We start from the raw sequence: 18,804 nt of genomic DNA, 5'->3' as shown, positions 1-18,804 counted from the left end.
ATAATACATAGGTAGATGATTAAGTCATCTATTTCTGATATTTAATTCTTTCTGGTGTAAGTACCCTGATCTTTGAGAAAATTAGAATATAGACAAAATGTGAGTCCAGGTGCACAGAATATGTAGCATTCCTAGGTTGGCTGTATTTGTTTTAAGTAATTTTTAAATCATTTGGAAAATTACTTTTTTTAAAATAAAGGAATATGTTAACTCCTTTGTCTTATGTAGTTTTCTTTAGAAAGATTTCTTTCCTGTTTACTTGGGTTATGATTATTACTTCTTCCATTGTATGTGATTTTCCAACATTATTAGCTCACAATTCCTTGAAGATGAGTGACTGGTGGGTTTTTTTTTTTGTTTGTTTTGTTTTGCTTTGATTTTTTGTTTTTTGAGTGATATTCCCTAGTGTGTTATTTCATATCATCAGTTTCTTAGGAAAAGCAAATTAATAGCTTTCTTCTCCCTAAAGACCACTCCATTGGATCTTGCATTGGATGCTCTATGTGTTTATCTCACAGTAGTTATTAAAATGCCAAACACGATCAAAGACATTCACTCAAGTGATAACTGAACATTATTATTTTATAGGTGGCACTTTGAAGGAAAGTTTGTATTGTTGATTGAAGATTTTCAGTCTAATTATAGTTAATATTATTGCGAGAAAGAATTGGTAAAGCATTTTTTAGGTATATCAGCATCCTTAAGAATGAAGGAAATCATCTTTATTTCTGTCTTTTGCACATCATTATGCATTAAATCATAACATTGTGATTCCAGATGTTTTTCATATCATGTATAAAACTTTATAGATTAATAATCTGTTTTCATGCTGTTTCTTACGTAAAACATTTCTTGTTCTTTGTTTTTGCTTTACATGGAATGCATGGGCTTTAAGACCATAATTTCTTTGGTAAGGTTTCATCTGCCTTGGGGTTCTATCTTTCTTTAGCCTTGTTTTTGCCTGTTCTCTATTAATAAGGTCTAATTTTTAGGCAAAAGCCTACAAGGTCAGATGTGATTTAGAAACAATTTCGATCCATATTAAAGCTATTCTTTTTTACCCTGTATAATGTTGGAATATTAGAATATTTGGCAGAAAAGTCTTGATGCTTTTGAAATATTATCTATGAGAAATATAGACTAACAGATATTGAAAATTGGCCTCATTCCCTAGCAAGCCGATCCAGATTTAAAAAAGAAATTGGCCAACAAAATCTTTAGCCTTGTTCGTAATGAATAATTATTTATAATTTTATAATCTATTAAAGTAGTCCATCAAATGAAATTATAGACAAAATAAGATTAATAAAGGACAGATAAAATTTCTAAAATAAAACTTGTGACTATAGCTTGTATTTTAAATGTATATAATTATTGATTCATTTATTTTCAAAGTCTTTATCTTTTTTCTTTTGATAGGAATGGGTCGGGAAGTTGAGAATCTTATATTAGAAAATACACAACTGTTGGAAACCAAGTAAGTGTATGTGAAATTTTAACAGAAGATAAAGAATTTTCTTCTTGTCCAAGTCAATGACACTTCATCATTTTAACATAATACTAATGGCATCTCCCTGTCCCATCTCATTCCCCAACTCTGAGTACGCGCACACACACACACACACACACACACACACACACACACCTCAATGTTGGGACCTACATTGCCCTGATAGATGTTTCCTTGCCCTGTTTTTTTGTAGAAACACAGATTGTCATCTCCTTTTCACTCTATAAGTATCCATGCCTTTTTCTTAATCTTCTGGATTTGTCCTGGTTTCACACTTTTTTTTGCTCCCTCCCCTAAGATTTGTCTATTTTCTTATCTCTTCTCCTGGGGTTTCATTTCCACACAAATATTTTGATGTATACTCAGCCTTCCTCTTCAGAGCTGTCTTCCATAGCTGTGCATTCTTGGGTGCAATTTGTGGAGTCTTAAGCCCTCAGACACGTTTAGTGGGACAGATCCCCAGTCATGTGGAATAGCTGACTGGATTCCTTTGTCAGTTTGCTGTGTCAGAGCAACTTTGGAACATCTGTGTATATCCAAGACAGAATGCAGTTATAATAAGGTCCTATGCCCACTATACCCAAAGGAACTGGATCTCAGGTTTTTTTCTTCAGTGTAAACTGTCTTAACTTTCCAGTTAAGACTGTTTTCTCATTATTTATTAAAGGTAACATCAAGGAATAATTTTACTTTATTGATTGGGTAATATATTCTCAGGAATTATTAAGAATAGTAACCTTTTGAATGCTATTTTTAAAATTTAATCTTCTCACTTTTTAGTAATTGATGGTCTGTCTCGTTTTCTTCGTTTGATAAATGAGTAAAACCTTAGACTGTTGCTTTGTGTTCTTTTTGCATTTGTCTACAAACAACATTGGGTAGAATATCTTGAAGTATTAAATTTTTCATCTTTATGGTTGTACAGTTTAGTCTACAAAGGAATAGCTGAAAGATGGAAAGAATATTTATTTGTAATAATGCACTTGAAATATGTGTTTCTTAGAAATGCTTTGAACATAGTGAAGAATGATTTGATAGCAAAAGTGGATGAACTGACCTGTGAGAAAGATGTGCTGCAAGGGGAATTGGAGGCTGTGAAGCAAGCCAAACTGAAACTAGAGGAAAAGAACAGAGAATTGGAGGAAGAGCTTAGGAAGTAAGTTTTAACTGTGTTGTTCTAAACCAAACGCTTTGCCAGTTATGCCACAAAGGGTTACAGATGTAACCCTGAGACTGAGACCTTCTGTGCACTCAAGCCTGGAAGGCCAAGAGCTGCCTGGGAGAGGGCAAAGTGCCCCAGCCCATTGCCTCTGCTGTGAGCAGGCCCCTCCAGTTGCTAGCCTGTCATCTAAATATTGTCTTTTGTTTTTTTGTTTTTTTGAGACGGAGTCTCACTCCTGTTGCCCAGGCTGGAGTGAAGTGTTAAGGCCTTGGCTCACTGCAACCTCTGCCTCCCGAGTTCAAGCGATTCTCTTGCCTCAGCCTTCTGAGTAGCTGAGATTATAGGTGCCTGCCACCACACACAGCTAATTTTTGTACTGTTAGTAGAGACAGGGTTTCGCCATGTTGGCCAGGCTGGTCTTGAACTCCTGACCTCAGGTGATCCACTTCTGCCTCGGCCTCCCAAAGTGCTGGGATTACAGGCGTGAGCCACTGCACCCGGCCTAAATATTGTTATTTTTTATGTCTATAAGGATGCAAAAAGAGTTAGAGACTGTTCAAACATCTTTGTTTTGATAATAAGGAAATGTAAAACATTTTTTTATCCCACTTTCTTTAATACCTGTTTATTTCTGAAAACAATGCTATGATACGATGATACTCCACCAAATGAAGGTGGCTAAATACCCTGTTTGGGAAAAGAAAAATAATCCTTTAGTGGTAGTTAAAATTGTTGACCTACTCTTATTTTTTTGAAAAGATGAGCTCAATTCAAATAACAAGTTTTGTTTTGTTTTTTCCCCCCTAGAGCTCGGGCAGAAGCTGAAGATGCAAGGCAAAAAGCAAAAGATGACGATGATGTAGGTTTACAGTTTTAGACTTTTTTTCTTACCTTACCATGTTTTGGTATTTCAGGAAGATCTTTCTAAGTAAGCTTTGGATATAATACTATAAAGATTTTTAAAAGTCAGGAAACATGTTTATGGTCATGAATAGGATAGCTCATGCTTCTACATGGTATCCAGATGCTGAGCTTTCTAGCTCCATGCAGTGTGCTCATTTTCCCTCTGTGCCTCTGTGCTCTTACCTGTATTTGTATGTTCAAGTTTGAGGACCAACCGGGACATTTTGGGGTTTTTGGTTGTTGTTATTGTTGTTTTGTTTCAAATTTTGATTTAGAAATATGAAAGCTTAATAATAAAAATTATTTAACAGTATTAAACAAAAAGATAAAGTCTAGAACTTTAGTACTAGCCAATTAGTTCATATTGTTGTGAACATAAGTACAAAAGAATAAATATGAGCTTCTTGCTAATATCCTTAGCATACTCCTAGTCTTTTTTTTTTTTTTTTTAGACACAGTCTCAGTCTGTCACCGAGGCTGGAGCGTAGTGGTGCGATCTCAGCTCACTACAACTTCCACCTCCCAGGTTCAAGCCATTGTTGTGCCTCAGCCTCCTGAGGAGCTTGTGCCTCAGCCTCCCGAGGAGCTGTATTCTTAGTAAAGGCGGGATTTTGCCTTGTTGGCCAGGCTGGTCTCTAATTCCTGGCTTTAGGTAATCCACCCTGGTCAGCCTCCCAAAGTGCTGGGATTACAGGTGTGAGCCACCCAGCCCAGCCTCGTAATCATTCTTATAACAAATGTTTGCAGGTCAAAGGTCAGACCAAAGATATGTGGTTGTTTTGGACAGAATGATCACTTGGTGCCCCTTCAATCTCTGTTTTTTAATATCTTATGTAATGATGCACACAAAAACATGTAAGACATGCAGGTTATGAATCATAATAAATTAACATTGTGAACCTACCACCCAATCTGATAATCAGAACATTACTAGACATTGAACTATTCTGTGTTCCTCCCCTGCAGAGAAAGCTGCTATCCTATATTTATCATTTGCTTAACTTAAAAAAAAAAATTTATCATATCACGTATGTATATATGGTTTAATTTTTCCTTTTTTGTATTTCACACTATATTTAGTCTTGGAGACCAGCTTCTTTTCCTCAGTGGCATGTTTTTGAGATTCATCCATGTAGTACAGTGCTGTAGTTATCATTCATATTCACTACTTTATGATATCCCATTGAATGAATAGTCACAGTTTATGTATTTATTTTCCTGTTAAGGAATATTTAGTTTGTCTCAGCTTTTTACAATGCTGTTGTTACAAATGTTACAGTACAAGTCTCCAGGTGGGCAGGAGCAGTAGGCTTTCCAGAGTACATACCTGCTAGTGGGCTTGCTGTGTTATAAACTTAAGATCTTTATCATTTGTTGTTTAACTTTATTGAAAGGAGAGGCCCAGCTTCTATAACAGAACAACAAAGGAGGAGGACTACTAAGGGCTAAGCTTAGAGTCTTTCTTACTGTCCCAGACCTTTCAGCTTTGATCCAAAATGTGGATAATGAAAGCCTATAGGACGTTGACTTGAGCCATGTTCCCTTGAGGTCTTACCCCTATGCTTACTCTATATTCACGTATTCTGTCTAAGAGTAATTCTGGCTAATACAATTGTCTCCATCTGTTTGCATTTATGTTGGTATTTTAGCGACTCTTATAGTTGAGTACCTTGGTAACTAGGCAATAAGTTTACCCTTAATGCTGGTCTCGGGTGAGTATATGGTTTGGTAATTTGAGATAAATGGAACTAACTTATAACTATTTTCTGAGTGACGATTGTTACAGAACATGAATTAAAATAATGTTAGAGCAACATTTTTAGGTGAAACTTACAATAGCGTATTAAATCTATGTAGATTTAACAATTTTGGTTTTAGTTTAAAATCTGCACTGTTCTTTATTTTTATTTTAGTATTATCGCTATGTTTTAGAGACAGAGTCTCGCTCTGTCACTCCTCCAGGCTGGAGGAGTACAGTGACAATCATATCTCACCACAGCGTTGAACTCCTGGGCTCAAGTGATCCTCCTGCCTCAGCCTCCCAAGTAGCTGGAACTACAGGTGCATGCCACCCCACCTGGCTGTTAATTTAATTTTTTTTTGTAGCGCCAGGGTCTCACTATGTTGCCTAGGCTGGTCTTGAACTCTTGGCCTCAAGCAATTCTAAGCATTTTTTTTTTTTTTTTAACCTCAGCCTCCTGAGTAGCTGGGATCAAAGTTGTGCGCCACCCCATACGTGGCTAATTCTTTATTTTCTGTAGAGATGGGATCTCACACCATGTTGCCAAGGCTGGTCTCAAATTTCTGGGCTCAAAGTGATACTCCCAAAGTGCTAGGATTATAGGCGTGGACCATCGTGCCTGGCCCTACTGTTTTTTGTTGTTGTTGTTTTGTTTTTTAAAGACAGGATTGCACTCTCTTGCCCAGGTTGGACTGCAGTGGTATGGTCATGGCTCACTGCAGCCTTGACCTCCCAGCTCAAGCAGTCCTCCTACCTCAGCTTCCCAAGTAGCTGGGACTACAGGTATGTGCCACCACTCCTGGCTACAGGATTTTACTATGTTGCCCAGGCTGGTCTCAAACTAAGCTCAAGCATATTCTACCCGCCTCAGACTCCCAAAGTGCTGTGACTACAGGCGTGAGTCACTGCGTCCAGCCCCCTACTATTCTTTTTATGTTTTAGCTTTATTTTTTATATATTTTTAAGAACTATGAGAACAGACCCACACTACTCTTTATGATTTCTTTATAATATGTTCAAATATCTGTGTATATATTCAGAAATTAAATTGCTGCCTTTTATCTTTGTAGTCATGAGTGATTATTTAAATCTCTTTGTTGGCTGGGCACAGTGGCTTACACCTGTAGTCCCAACACTTTGGGAAGCTGAGGCAGGAGCACCACTAGAGTCCAGTATTTCAAGACGAGCCTGGGCAACATAACAAGACCCTGTCTCTACAAAAAAATTTAAAAATTAGTCAGCCGTGTTGGCATGTACCTGTAGTCCAAGCTACTCAGGAGACTGGGGTGGGCAGATTGCTTTAACCCAGAAGTTCGGGGCTGCAGTGAGCTATGATTTCACCACTGCACTTCAGGGTGGGCAACAGATCAAAACCCTGTCTCAAAAAATATATTTAAAAAAAAAATCTCTTTGTTGATTTTGTTTTTATAAGGCCATTTTTCTTTAAATGTTCTACTAGATTAAAAATTAAGGAATGCTTAAAAACTGAAAGATTTTGCATAACTCTGAGATGAACACCAAGACATTTATAAGCTTCCAGAATGATATGTCATTTTCTTGTCATTATAGAGTGATATTCCCACAGCCCAGAGGAAACGGTTTACTAGAGTAGAAATGGCCCGTGTTCTCATGGAGCGAAACCAGTATAAAGAGAGATTGATGGAGCTTCAAGAAGCTGTTCGATGGACAGAGATGATTCGGTTTGTATGACAAGCACTCCATTATTTTCCTATTATTATTTTGTAGGTTTGAATATTCCTTCATTTGGAACTAAAGTCCTGCCCTGTGAGATCCAAGCCCCTTTCTCTGTTTACTAGGAGAGACTTTCTAAAGTAACACTCAGAATTAGCAACAGAATGTGATCAAAGGAGGTGCTTTTTGGGCCAGTAAGGGATCTTGGAGGATGTTACCATGACCTCTAAAAGGCAATTATTATTACTTAGGAATGATGGTCATTTTTCAAGTATAGAAATAAGTATTACTTTCCCGGTAATGTCAGGAAAAGATCACAATTTCATATGTAACACAGGAAAATAAATTATTTTGACTCAGTGTCTTTCTGTAAGATACTCTTGCTTGATTTCTTTCTCTCTTTTCTAACTGTTCATGCCAAGTACACCTGTCCATTGGTATCTTTCAGTCGGTTGGCTCTTAAATCTCACCCAATGCTGCCATCTAATGGTCATAGTCTCAGTAATAGTGTTTCTTTAATTTAGAAAGAACTCGTGAAAAGTTTGTAAATGAGCTGCCCCCTAATTTACCCATATTTTTGAGTTTGGATTGTCATATCAGATTTACCAATAATAGTATGCATTGACATGTTGTTTTTAAGTTTATGAACACATTCTCTAATTGCCAACTTTTACTTCCTTAGGATTACATCATTTATTTCACAGTTTATGTACCCTTTACCAATGTTATATTAGAATCAAGTGTTTTAACATATCATTTTACAACTTGCTGTAATTGTAACTGCTTATAACTGCCCATAAGGAAGATCAGTATTCTAATTTATATTTATTAGACAAGGAAACTAACCCACTAAAAAGTGTATGTTCTTAACTGCAGTATTTAGTGGATATCGAATAAATAATAAATATTCAAAGAACTGAAAGTGGACTTTATTTATTTATTTGTTTATTCATTTATTGAGATGGAGTCTTGTGATGGAGTCTTGCTCTGTGCCCAGGCTGGAGTGCAGAGGTGTGATCTTGGCTCACTGCAGCCTCCACTCCCTAGGTTCAAGCAGTTCTTCTGCCTCGGCCTCCCTGGTAGCTGGGTTTCCAGGTGTGTGCTACCATGCCCAGCTAATTTTTGTATTTTTCAGTAGAGACAGGGTTTCGCCATGTTGGTCAGGCTGGTCTCGAACTTTCGACCTCAAGTGATCCTCCCACCTCGGCCTCCCAAAGTGCTGAGATTACAGGTGTGAGCCACTGTGCCCAGCCAGACTTCACTTTCCATTGCTGTTTTTAACTCTAGCAGCCAAGTGGTAGTCAACAAATTAAAGGAAATAGTAGCTTACTTTTAACTTCTTCACTGAAGTAAAGAATGTTTTTAATTTAGTTCATAACAAAAAAGTAGTGAAAAGAGAGCTCTGATTATGATGGCAGAATCCCTACCACCTTATAAATCAGTTTGGAATATCTTATTTTCTGAAATTTTGTTGAATCACCTGTCAGTCCAGTTTATCCTCTTGCCTGCTGTGGTCATCTTGCCAGTGATGGAAAAGTTTTAGTCTTGTGAAAAATGACCACTCAGAATGCCAAAGTTTCAAGCTATTTTGTGAGAGCTCCAAGTATAGATGATAGAGACTTTTATGTAAAGATGGGAATTTACAAGGCAATATTTTAATAAAAGGGAAAGTTAGAGGGTATCTTTTCAATAAAAAATTTTAAATATCATTCAGGCATGTTGGCTGTCTGTCTAGCACGTATTACAATCCTCTGTCGGTAGACTAAGCTCTTTGAGGGAGGGATGTTATTTTATTTTTCTTAGTAGAATTAAAGTCAATCTTTAGCAGATTGACTGACACATGGTAGGTCAAAGTAACTACAGTATTTATTGAATTTAATTGTTGAGTCTCCTCTGTGTATCCCATGAACTTCTTGGGTCTCTTGTTCTTCAGAAAGAAAGGTAGAATACTTCACTGATAAATATTTCTTTTCTTTTTGAATGCAGGGCATCACGAGAAAATCCAGCCATGCAGGAAAAAAAAAGGTCAAGCATTTGGCAGTTGTAAGTATTGAAAAACAAAGATGTTAGACAGCACATGAGACAAGAAAATTACAGTCAAAATTTATTTCCAATAATGATTTTATGTCCATTTTCTTTCCTTCATTTTTTTTTTTTTAAACTAGGGGTAATGGTTAAGTAGCTAAACTGAACTTTTTTTTTTTATTTAATATATAGTGTGCCAACTCGGTAAGGCTCTTCTCAAGGACAAAAAATATGATATCGTAAGCTGCATCATGTTGATTGTGCATTTGTTGCAATCCTCTGCCAAATTTAAATAATGGGGAATTATTTAGAGACTTGAAAATGACCTGGATCCCCGTTAAATAAGTTTCTGATTGGCTGGTTTTGTGATTGTAAGAAACTTTACAAAGTGAAGATGAGAAATTTAGTGCTTGTAGGGTTTGAGTAGTATTGTGTATGTATTGGGCTTGAGTTATGTTTGTGCTAGAAGGTACTATGTGTTTACTGTGATTAAAACTTACCCTTTTTTGGTGAATCTGCTATTTAATGGAACTGTCAATTAAAAAAGAAATAGACCTGAAAGTAGTTATTTAAATTGAGCTTAATCAGAAAATGTATAAAATGTGTGTTAACATGGTAATATGTGTTCTAGTACTTGATTATAATAAGCTGTTTTTAGAACTGGCATACTAAGCTTCCATTCACATCACACAGCCATAACCTTGCTGTTTAACAATCGCTCTTACCTTGCACCAAGTAGGAGCTAGCAAAAAAACCAAAAAAGTATATATTTATTCAGTAGGAGAAGTTTCCTCTACCTAAGAGCTTCTTGCTTTCATTATACAAATTGCTAGTTAAAGAACAGGCACCCGCCATTCTAAGCAGTAGTTTCTCTTCACTGAATGTCTGAGTTTGGCTGTGAGTTACTGCTAAGGCTGCAGCGTGTGACTACAAAAACTGTTTTTGACAATTTCTAACTCATTGCCTTGTAAAAGTACTCTGAAATTTTCAACATAAAAGTTTGTGGAAAATCAAGGATTGTTTCTCACAGTACATGTGACACACAGACATACTTTCTTCTTTTAGTTTCAGCCGACTTTTCAGCTCCTCAAGTAACACGACTAAGAAGCCTGAACCACCTGTTAATCTGAAGTACAATGCACCCACGTCTCATGTTACTCCGTCCGTCAAGAAAAGAAGCAGCACCTTATCTCAGCTCCCTGGGGATAAGTCCAAAGCTTTTGATTTCCTTAGCGAGGAGTAAGTCTTCTCCAAATTAATCATTATGCTCTAAGTTAGTGGTTCAGAATATTCTCGGCCTCTTATCAGCTATAAGGATTCAGGTGAATCTATAAAACATCATTTCTGGGCCGGGCACGGTGGCTCACACCTGTAATCCCAGCACTTTGGGAGGCCGAGGCGGGCGGAGCGCAAGGTCAGGAGTTCGAGACCAGTCTGGCCAATACGGTGAAACCCCGTCTCTACGAAAAATACAAAAATTAGCCGGGCGTGGTAGTGTGTGGCTGTAATCCCAGCTACTTGGGAGGCCAAGGCAGGAGAATCACTTGAACCCAGGAGGCGGGGTTGCAGTGAGCCAAGATCGTGCCCACTGCTCTAGCCTGGGTGACAGAGTGAGACTCCATCCTAAAAAAAAAAAAAAAAATCATTTCTGTAACTTGGCTATCTTTAAGTAAATTACTTGTAGTCAACAGTTTTTATGAACATTGCTTTTCAGTTTTTATAAAAGAGAAGGATTTTTTTTAAATGCCTCATTTTTGCTGGTATGATAACATTGATAAATAACTATTAATAGAAATGTTAATAGCTTTTAGAGATAAATGAGCCTTTATCCTAAATGTTTGAACATTTCTGTTGGTGTCAGAGGACTTGGTTTTCCATCCTGACTTTACTACTCATTAGATACAAACACTTGGGCAAATTAACCTTTCAGAGCCCCCAGTTTCTCTGTCTGTAAAATTAATCTGATAACCTATCTCAGAGGTGGTTGGATCCAATTATACAGTTATCTGTAAAGTATCTGACATATAGGTAGATATGTTAACTGTGGTATATATACATAGCAACTCATCTTATGAAAATTTAAATGGCCAAAATAATGACAAATTATTTTCAAAATCATTTTAATAATATTTTATCTTATAACTCCAAAGTTTACCAAATCAGTTTGCATTTTTATTTTCTGAAACAAGTTAATGGGATCTAAAATCTAACCTATATCAATCTTCCTAAGCAGATATTGATTTACTTAAGTTTTAAATCACTTCTAGCACGTTTTCTGGCATTAGGATATTCTCAGTAAATATTTGTTGAATGAACAACAACAATAAAAAAGCCAAACATACTTTAGAATTTTCCCCTTTCATATGGCCAGCATCTGAAACCTGATATAAATTTGGTGGCTGATGATTCAATTTAATGTAACAAAGCTGCTTGCTAACCTGTTAAAGCTTAGGCACTGAATTCACTGCACAAACTTAAAAAGACCAGCTTTAGTATAACACTTTTTTTGTTTGTTTGTTTGTTTTTTGAGATGGAGTTTTGCTCTTGTCCCCCAGGCTGGAGTGCAGTGGCACCATCTTGGCTCAGTGCAACCTCTACCGGGTTCAAATGATTTTCCTGCCTCAGCTTCCCGAGTAGCTGGGATTATAGGTCCGCACTACCGTGCCTGGCTAATTTTTGTATTTTTAGCAGAGACGGGGTTTTACCATGTTGGCCAGGCTGCTCTCAAACTCCTGACCTCAGGCTATCTGCCCTCCTCGGCCTCCCAAAGTGTTGGGATTATAGGCATGAGCCACCATCCCTGGCCTATTACAACACTTTTTAAGGAGCTGTTATAGTTGAAATAAACTAATTTGAAATCATGTAAATTTTTGTTGTTTTTGCTGTTTTAGTGACAGAGGAGAGATAAAACTGGGGATAAATGTAATTAAATGTATTCACGTAATTAGGAAAATCTTTTTTCCTTTTAGAACTGAAGCTAGTTTAGCCTCACGCAGAGAACAAAAGAGAGAGCAGTATCGTCAGGTAAAAGCACATGTTCAGAAGGAAGACGGTAGAGTGCAGGCTTTTGGCTGGAGTCTGCCTCAGAAGTACAAACAGGTAATATGCACATGTGGTAAGAGCATCCAGCAGGAAAGAAGAGGGCGAGTTGAGTGTGCCTGGGCATGAAGGATTCACCGTACGCATCCCAGCCCTGCTCATCTCAGCCGCATGGACTGGGCACACATTTAAGTGTGGCGGGTGGTGGTTTTCAGGCTGTTTTCTAGAGCTGTAGAACTCAAATGAAATGCTTTTGAGTCTGTGAGGAGGGGAGGAGTCAATAAAGGGTGGCTAAGTGCATGGAGTTTGAGGTACCCACTCTGCTGTAACCAGAGCAATTCTGGTTTAATATTTGAAGATTTCATTTTTTAGAAAACCAGCATCATTGTTGAAAAAATCATTGGCATGGAACTTTTCAAACTGTTCATTTAAGATTAAGTTCAGGTCTTCAGGAGCTTTATCTGTCTACTCCATAATTCCTACCCCAAAAGACTCACATGTTCATGTACAAACACATATGCGTGTGCTTGTGTGCGCGTATGTGTGAATTAGAGCCTCTTTTTGAGCTCCCATTGTATCCTGTTTATTGAATTGCTCAACTTGACTTTTCTGTTTTTCAAATAAGAATGGCAAAATCGGCTGATGCCTGTCATTGGCTCATGGTGCCTGTTATTGGCTCATGCCTGTAATCCTAACACTTTGGGAGGCCAAGGTGGAGGATGGCTTGAGCTCAGGGAGTTTGAAACCAGCCTAGGCAACATAGCATGACCTCGTCTCTACAAAAAATTAAAAAAATTAGCTGGGTGTGTTGGCCTGTGCCTGTAGTCCCAGCTACCTTGGAGGCTGAGGTGGGAGGAGACCGCTTAAGCCCAACAGATTGAGGCTGCAGTGAGCCGTGATCAAGCCACTGCACTCTAGCCTGGGCAGTAGAGCGACTCTGTCTCAAAAGAAAAAAAAACAAAAACAAACAAAAAAAAATACCTGAACTTGATTTCGAGGAGTAAATAACCGTAGTGCTTGCTCATGTCTCAGTGGATCTGTAAGAAGTTCACTTTTGATGAGGCTTACTAATGTGCCTTTTTCGCTCCTCCTTCCACCATTATTAGGTAACCAATGGTCAAGGTGAAAATAAGATGAAAAATTTACCTGTGCCTGTCTATCTCAGACCTCTAGATGAAAAAGATACATCAATGAAGGTAAGTTCATTGTGAATTAAAAGGAGATGTTTTCTAAACTCTGGGTAGTTTTTTTTCTGAAACCAAGAAAGTGTAAGTATTACTTCTGTGGTGAGGCTATTGTTCATTTTATAATTTTAGGTTATATTAAAGACCTGTATTTACAACCATTAGTTATTTTAAGAAAACATGAAAATTCTGAACATTTCTGACTTAATACTGTTTTCTTTTTCGCCTGAGCAGCTGTGGTGTGCGGTTGGAGTCAATGTATCTGGTGGGAAGACCAGAGATGGTGGTTCTGTCGTTGGAGCAAGTGTATTTTACAAGGACGTTGCTGGTTTCGATCCAGAAGGCAGTAAACAGCGAAGTGCCTCTCAGAGTAGTTTAGATAAGTTAGATCAGGAACTTAAGGTAAGTGTGTGTACTAACATTTGACCTGGTTTATGAGACTATGAGTTTAACTCTTTCATCCAAAATTTGCCTCTGGGTCCAACTTCTAACTGGGATTACTGTGCCCTGGCTTACTGTCCCTCAGCACCCTTTTAAAATCAATTTTATTGAGGTATAATTTACATGCAATAAAGTGTGCACTTGAAATGGGTATAGGTCAGGGTTTTGACACATGTGTACACCTGTGTAATCACTACAGTGATCAAGATAATAGAACGTTTTATCATTGTTCTGCTTTACCTGTTAGTTTTGTGTTGCTGTTTAGAGACAGAGTCTCGCTCTATCACATAGGCTGGAGTACAGTGGCATGATCATGGCTCACTGCAGTGTTAACCTGCTGGACTCAGGTCATCTGTCCACCTCAGCCACCCGAGTAGCTGGGACTACACACCCACACCACCACACCTGGCTAATTCTTCTATTTTTTGTAGAGACGAGGGTTTCACTGTGTTGACCAGGCTAGTCTCAAACTCCTGGCCTCAAGCAGTCTTCCCACCTCAGCCTCCCAAAGTGCTGGGATTATAGACGTGAGCCACTGTGCCAGCCTAACTGCTAGTTTTTCATCTACTAATTAATATTGATAGGTGGTTGTATTAGTCTGTATTCATACTGCTGATAAACACATACCCGAGACTGGGAAGGAAAAAGAGGTTTAATTGGGCTTACATAGGTAACCTCTGGGGAGGCCTCAGAATCATGACAGGAGATGAAAGGCACTTCTTACATGGTGGCAGCAAGAGAAAATGAGGAAGGAGCAAAAGTGAAAGCCCCTAATAAACCCATCAGATCTCGTGAGACTTATTCACTATCATGAGAATAGCATGGGAAAGACTGGCCCCTGTGATTAAATTACCTCCCCCTGGGTCCCTCTCACAACATGTGGGAATTCGGGGAGATATAATTCATGTTGAGATTTGGGTAGGGACGCAGCCAACCACATCAGTGGTTGTATTTTTACCCTTCCAAATAATTTGGAAGTGAATTTGAAATAGTATTATTGCCTTTTACTATAACAGCACCACCTTATGAATATTTGCACATACATATTGTTTTAAACATTTCTCCTCCTTTGTCTGTACAGGAACAGCAGAAGGAGTTAAAAAATCAAGAAGAATTATCCAGTCTAGTTTGGATCTGTACCAGCACTCATTCGGCTACAAAAGTTCTTATTATTGATGCTGTTCAACCTGGCAACATCCTAGACAGTTTCACTGTTTGCAACTCTCATGTTCTGTGCATTGCAAGTGTGCCAGGTAAGAGTGAGTCATGCGTTTCTCTGCCCTCCCCTCCATCCATACCACCTACCTGCTGGGCGCTGATGGAGCAGCTGAAGATGCAGTTCTGTACCTTGCTGTCATGAAGCTTATGTTCTAGTTAGGGAAGATTAAAAAACAAACTGGAAACCATTGAATAAAGAAGATATTTTCAGGTAGTGAAAAATACTGTGAAGAAAATAAAACAATGGGAATATGAGAAAATAACTGGGAGCCAGAGGACTGTTTGGATTAATTAATAAGGAAAGGTCTTCAAAGTTTTGGATTAAACGTTATGTGATGTTAAAACATTAGTTTAAAAATTAAGGAAGTGTATGTGATACATCCATATGTTGGAATATTATTCAGCCATAAAAAGAAATGAAGTTCTTTTTTGTATTTTATTGTGGAACACTTAATATGAGATCTACTTTTTTTTTTGAGACAGAGTCTTACTCTGTCACCCAGGCTGGAGTGCAGTGGCATGATCTTGGCTCACTGCAACCTCCACCTTCTGGGTTCAAGTGATTCTCTTGCCTCAGCCTCCTGAGTAGCTGGAATTACAGGCACCTGCCACCACTCCCGGCTAATTGTTTGCATTTTTACTAGAGATGGGGTTTCACCATGTTGGTCAGGCTAGTCTTTTTTTTTTTTTTTTTTTTTTTTTTTTTTTTTTGAAATGGAGTCTTTGTCACTCACACTGGAGTGCAGTGGCACCATCTTGGCTTACTGCAACCTCTACCTCCTGGGTTCAAGCGATTCTTTTGCCTTAGCCTCCCAAGTAGCTGGGACTACAGGCACGAGTCACTACACCCGGCTAATTTTTGTATTTTTGGTAGAAACAGGGTGTCTCACCATATTGGCCAGGCTGGTCTCGAACTCCTAGACCTCGTGATCTGCCCGCCTTGGTCTCCCAAAGTGCTGAGATTATAGGCGTGACCCACCACGCCCGGCAGTCAGGTTAGTCTTGAACTCCTGACCTCAAGTGATCCACCCGCTTCGGCCTCCCAAAGTGCTGGGATTACAGGCATGAGCCACTAAACCCAGCCTGAGATCTACCCTCTTAACAAATTTTTTGTTTTTGTTTTTTGAGACAGGGCCTCACTCTGTTGCCCAGGCTGGATTGCAGTGGTGCAGTCACAGCTCATTGCAGCCATGACCTCCCGGGCTCAAGTGATCCTCCCAGCTCAGCCTCCCGAGTAGCTGGGACCACAGGCGCACACTACCACACCTGGCTAAGTTGTTTGTACTTTTTGTAGGCAGGGTTTCACCATGTTGCCCAGGCTGGTCTGGAACTCCTGGGCTCAAGTGATCTGCCTGCCTTGGCCTCCCAAAGTACTGGGATGCCCAGCCCTCTTAACAAATTTTTAAGAGTACAATGCATTATCATCTAGGTAGAAGTTCTGGCACATGTTATAACACAGATGAACCTTGGAAACACTATGCCAAAGGAAATAAGTCGGACACAAAAGGACAAATATTATATGATTCCACTTATATGAGATATCTAGAAAAGGCAAATTCATAAAAACATAAGAGTTTCTATGTGAGGTGACGGAAAAGCTTTAGAAATAGGCCTGGCATGGAGGTTCACAGTCATAATCCCAGCACTTTCGGAGGCCAAAGTGGGACGATCAGTTGAGCCCGGAAGTTCGACACCAGTCTGGGCAATGTAGTGAGACCTCTTTTCCACAAAAAATCCAAAAATGAGGCGGGAGGAGAACTTGAGCCTGGGAGGTCGAGACTGCAGTGAGCTACGATTCACCACTACACACCCACCTGGGCAACAGGAGTAAGACCCTGTGTTTAAAAAAAAATAAAAATAAATAAATAAATAAATAAATAAAGGCCTGGCATGGTGGCTTGTGCCTGTAATCCTGATACTTTGGGAGGCTGAGGTGGGCGGATCACCTGAGGTCAGGAGTTCGAGACCAGCCTGGCCAACATGGTAAAACCCCGTCCCTACTAAAAATATAAAAATTAGCCAGGTGCAGTGGCAGGCTCTTGTAATCACAGCTACTTGGGAGGCTGAGGCAGGAGAATTGCTTGAACCTGGGAGGCGGAGGTTGCAGTGAGCCAAGACTGTACCGTTGCACACCAGCCTGGGCAACAAGAGTGAAACTCTGTCACCAAAAAAAAAAAAATAATGGTGATGGCTACACAATGTTATAAATATTAATGCCAGTATTGTAAATATTAATGCCACTGAATTGTACACTCTTAAATGGTTAAAGTGGCAAATTTTGTTTATATATATATTATTTTTACTGCAATAAGTTTTTAGTGTGATATAAATAAAACAATTTTCTAAATTAAAAAATGATATTTTTATATTGTAAATATTTTTATATTATAAATGCTTAGTTTTTAATGTTTTACTAATATATCTATGTCACCCTATATACTTGGGGTATTTAATTTTTAACAGTAATGGATAGAAGCTTGTACTTCAAGTAGTAGCAGTAGTCTTGATGATTTAAAAGAATTTTTTTTTGGCTGACGTTGTCAGATATAATTTGATTGTTTTTAACCTGTGGCTGCTGAGGAGCTCACTAAGAACAGAAGCTGGCTAGGCCTGGTGGCTCACGCTTGTAATCCTAGGACTTGTCTGAGGTTGGTGGATCCCTTGAGGCCAGGAGTTCAAGACCAGCCTGACCAACATACCGAAACCCTGTCTCTACCAAAACTACAAAAATTAGCCAGGTGTGGTGGCTCACACCGGTAGTCCCAGCTACTCAGGAGGCTGAGGCAGGAGAATCACTTAGGCCCAGGAGGCGGAGGTTGCAGTGAGCTGAAATCATGCCACTGTACTCCAGCCTGGGCGACAGAGTAAGACTCTGTCTCAAAAAAAAAAAAAAAAAAGTTTATTTTCTGACATTTTTATGTTTATTTGCACTTGTGTTAATAGAAGTATTTTCTTACTTTTTTAAGTTACCTTCCCATATTGTGAAGATTTGTTTATGTAAATTTAATGCTACCTGTATTCAACTAGCTGTACATCTCACCTGCATAACTCTCATTTCAAACCTGTAATTGTTTTAGTGAAAAAAATGTTATTTATAGAAGTTTACTTTGCTGTTACATGAAGATTTATTTTTCAGGTGCACGAGAAACAGACTACCCTGCAGGAGAAGATCTTTCAGAATCTGGTCAGGTAGACAAAGCATCTTTATGTGGAAGCATGACAAGCAACAGCTCAGCAGAGACAGACAGCCTGTTAGGAGGCATCACAGTGGTTGGTTGTTCTGCAGAAGGTGTGACAGGAGCTGCCACTTCCCCTAGTACCAATGGTGCTTCTCCAGTGATGGATAAACCACCAGGTATATCCATTCTCTTTACCTGCCATCTGTATAGAGTCTAAGGCTGCCCTCAGATACCTCATTATGGACTTAATTTAGATCTTAAGTAACAAGGTTGAAAGAACTTGAAAGAAGATGCTGTAGGCTGGGTGCGGTGGCTCACACCTGTAATCCCAGCACTTTGGGAGGCCAAGGCGGGCAGATCACAAGGTCAGGAGATCAAGACTATCCTGGCTAACACAGTGAAACCCCATCTCTACTAAAAAATACAAAAAATTAGCCGGGCGTGGTGGCGGGTGCCTGTAGTCCCAACTACCCGGGAGGCTGAGGCAGGAGAATGGCATGAACCTGGGAGGTGGAGCTTGCAGTGAGCCGAGATCGCGCCACTGCACTCCAGCCTGGGCAACAGAGCAAGACTCCGTCTCAAAAAAAAAAAAAAAAAAGATGCTGTAATGACTGTTAAATGGAATCAAGAATTCTTAATTTCTTGATACAGTGTGAAGGAGTGGGTAGATGGAATGGAATTCTATAACAGGGGTTTGTGTGGGGAAATAA

General features: G+C 39.0%; 1 protein-coding gene across 13 annotated transcripts in view; it reads left to right on the top strand.

Moving 5' to 3' along the window:
- The window catches only part of SPAG9 (sperm associated antigen 9), a 158,948-nt gene that overhangs the window by 111,793 nt on the left and 28,351 nt on the right, over positions 1-18,804 (top strand). For 12 of the 13 annotated variants that reach the window (XM_055257402.2, XM_055257400.2, XM_055257398.2 and 9 more), the window contains 11 exons: positions 1,420-1,477; positions 2,514-2,666; positions 3,480-3,531; positions 6,886-7,016; positions 8,995-9,051; positions 10,099-10,272; positions 12,003-12,132; positions 13,179-13,268; positions 13,491-13,658; positions 14,779-14,950; positions 18,052-18,270. In XM_055257402.2, coding sequence (XP_055113377.1) covers positions 1,420-1,477; positions 2,514-2,666; positions 3,480-3,531; positions 6,886-7,016; positions 8,995-9,051; positions 10,099-10,272; positions 12,003-12,132; positions 13,179-13,268; positions 13,491-13,658; positions 14,779-14,950; positions 18,052-18,270 — 1,404 coding nt within the window. Of the gene's footprint in view, positions 1-1,419; positions 1,478-2,513; positions 2,667-3,479; positions 3,532-6,885; positions 7,017-8,994; positions 9,052-9,225; positions 9,238-10,098; positions 10,273-12,002; positions 12,133-13,178; positions 13,269-13,490; positions 13,659-14,778; positions 14,951-18,051; positions 18,271-18,804 lie in introns of all 13 variants that reach the window. The other variant, XM_055257401.2, reaches the window with a different exon arrangement.

Source organism: Symphalangus syndactylus, chromosome 20, assembly GCF_028878055.3.
Source record: "Symphalangus syndactylus isolate Jambi chromosome 20, NHGRI_mSymSyn1-v2.1_pri, whole genome shotgun sequence".
NCBI lineage: Eukaryota > Metazoa > Chordata > Mammalia > Primates > Hylobatidae > Symphalangus > Symphalangus syndactylus.
This window is presented reverse-complemented; position numbering and strand designations above follow the sequence as displayed.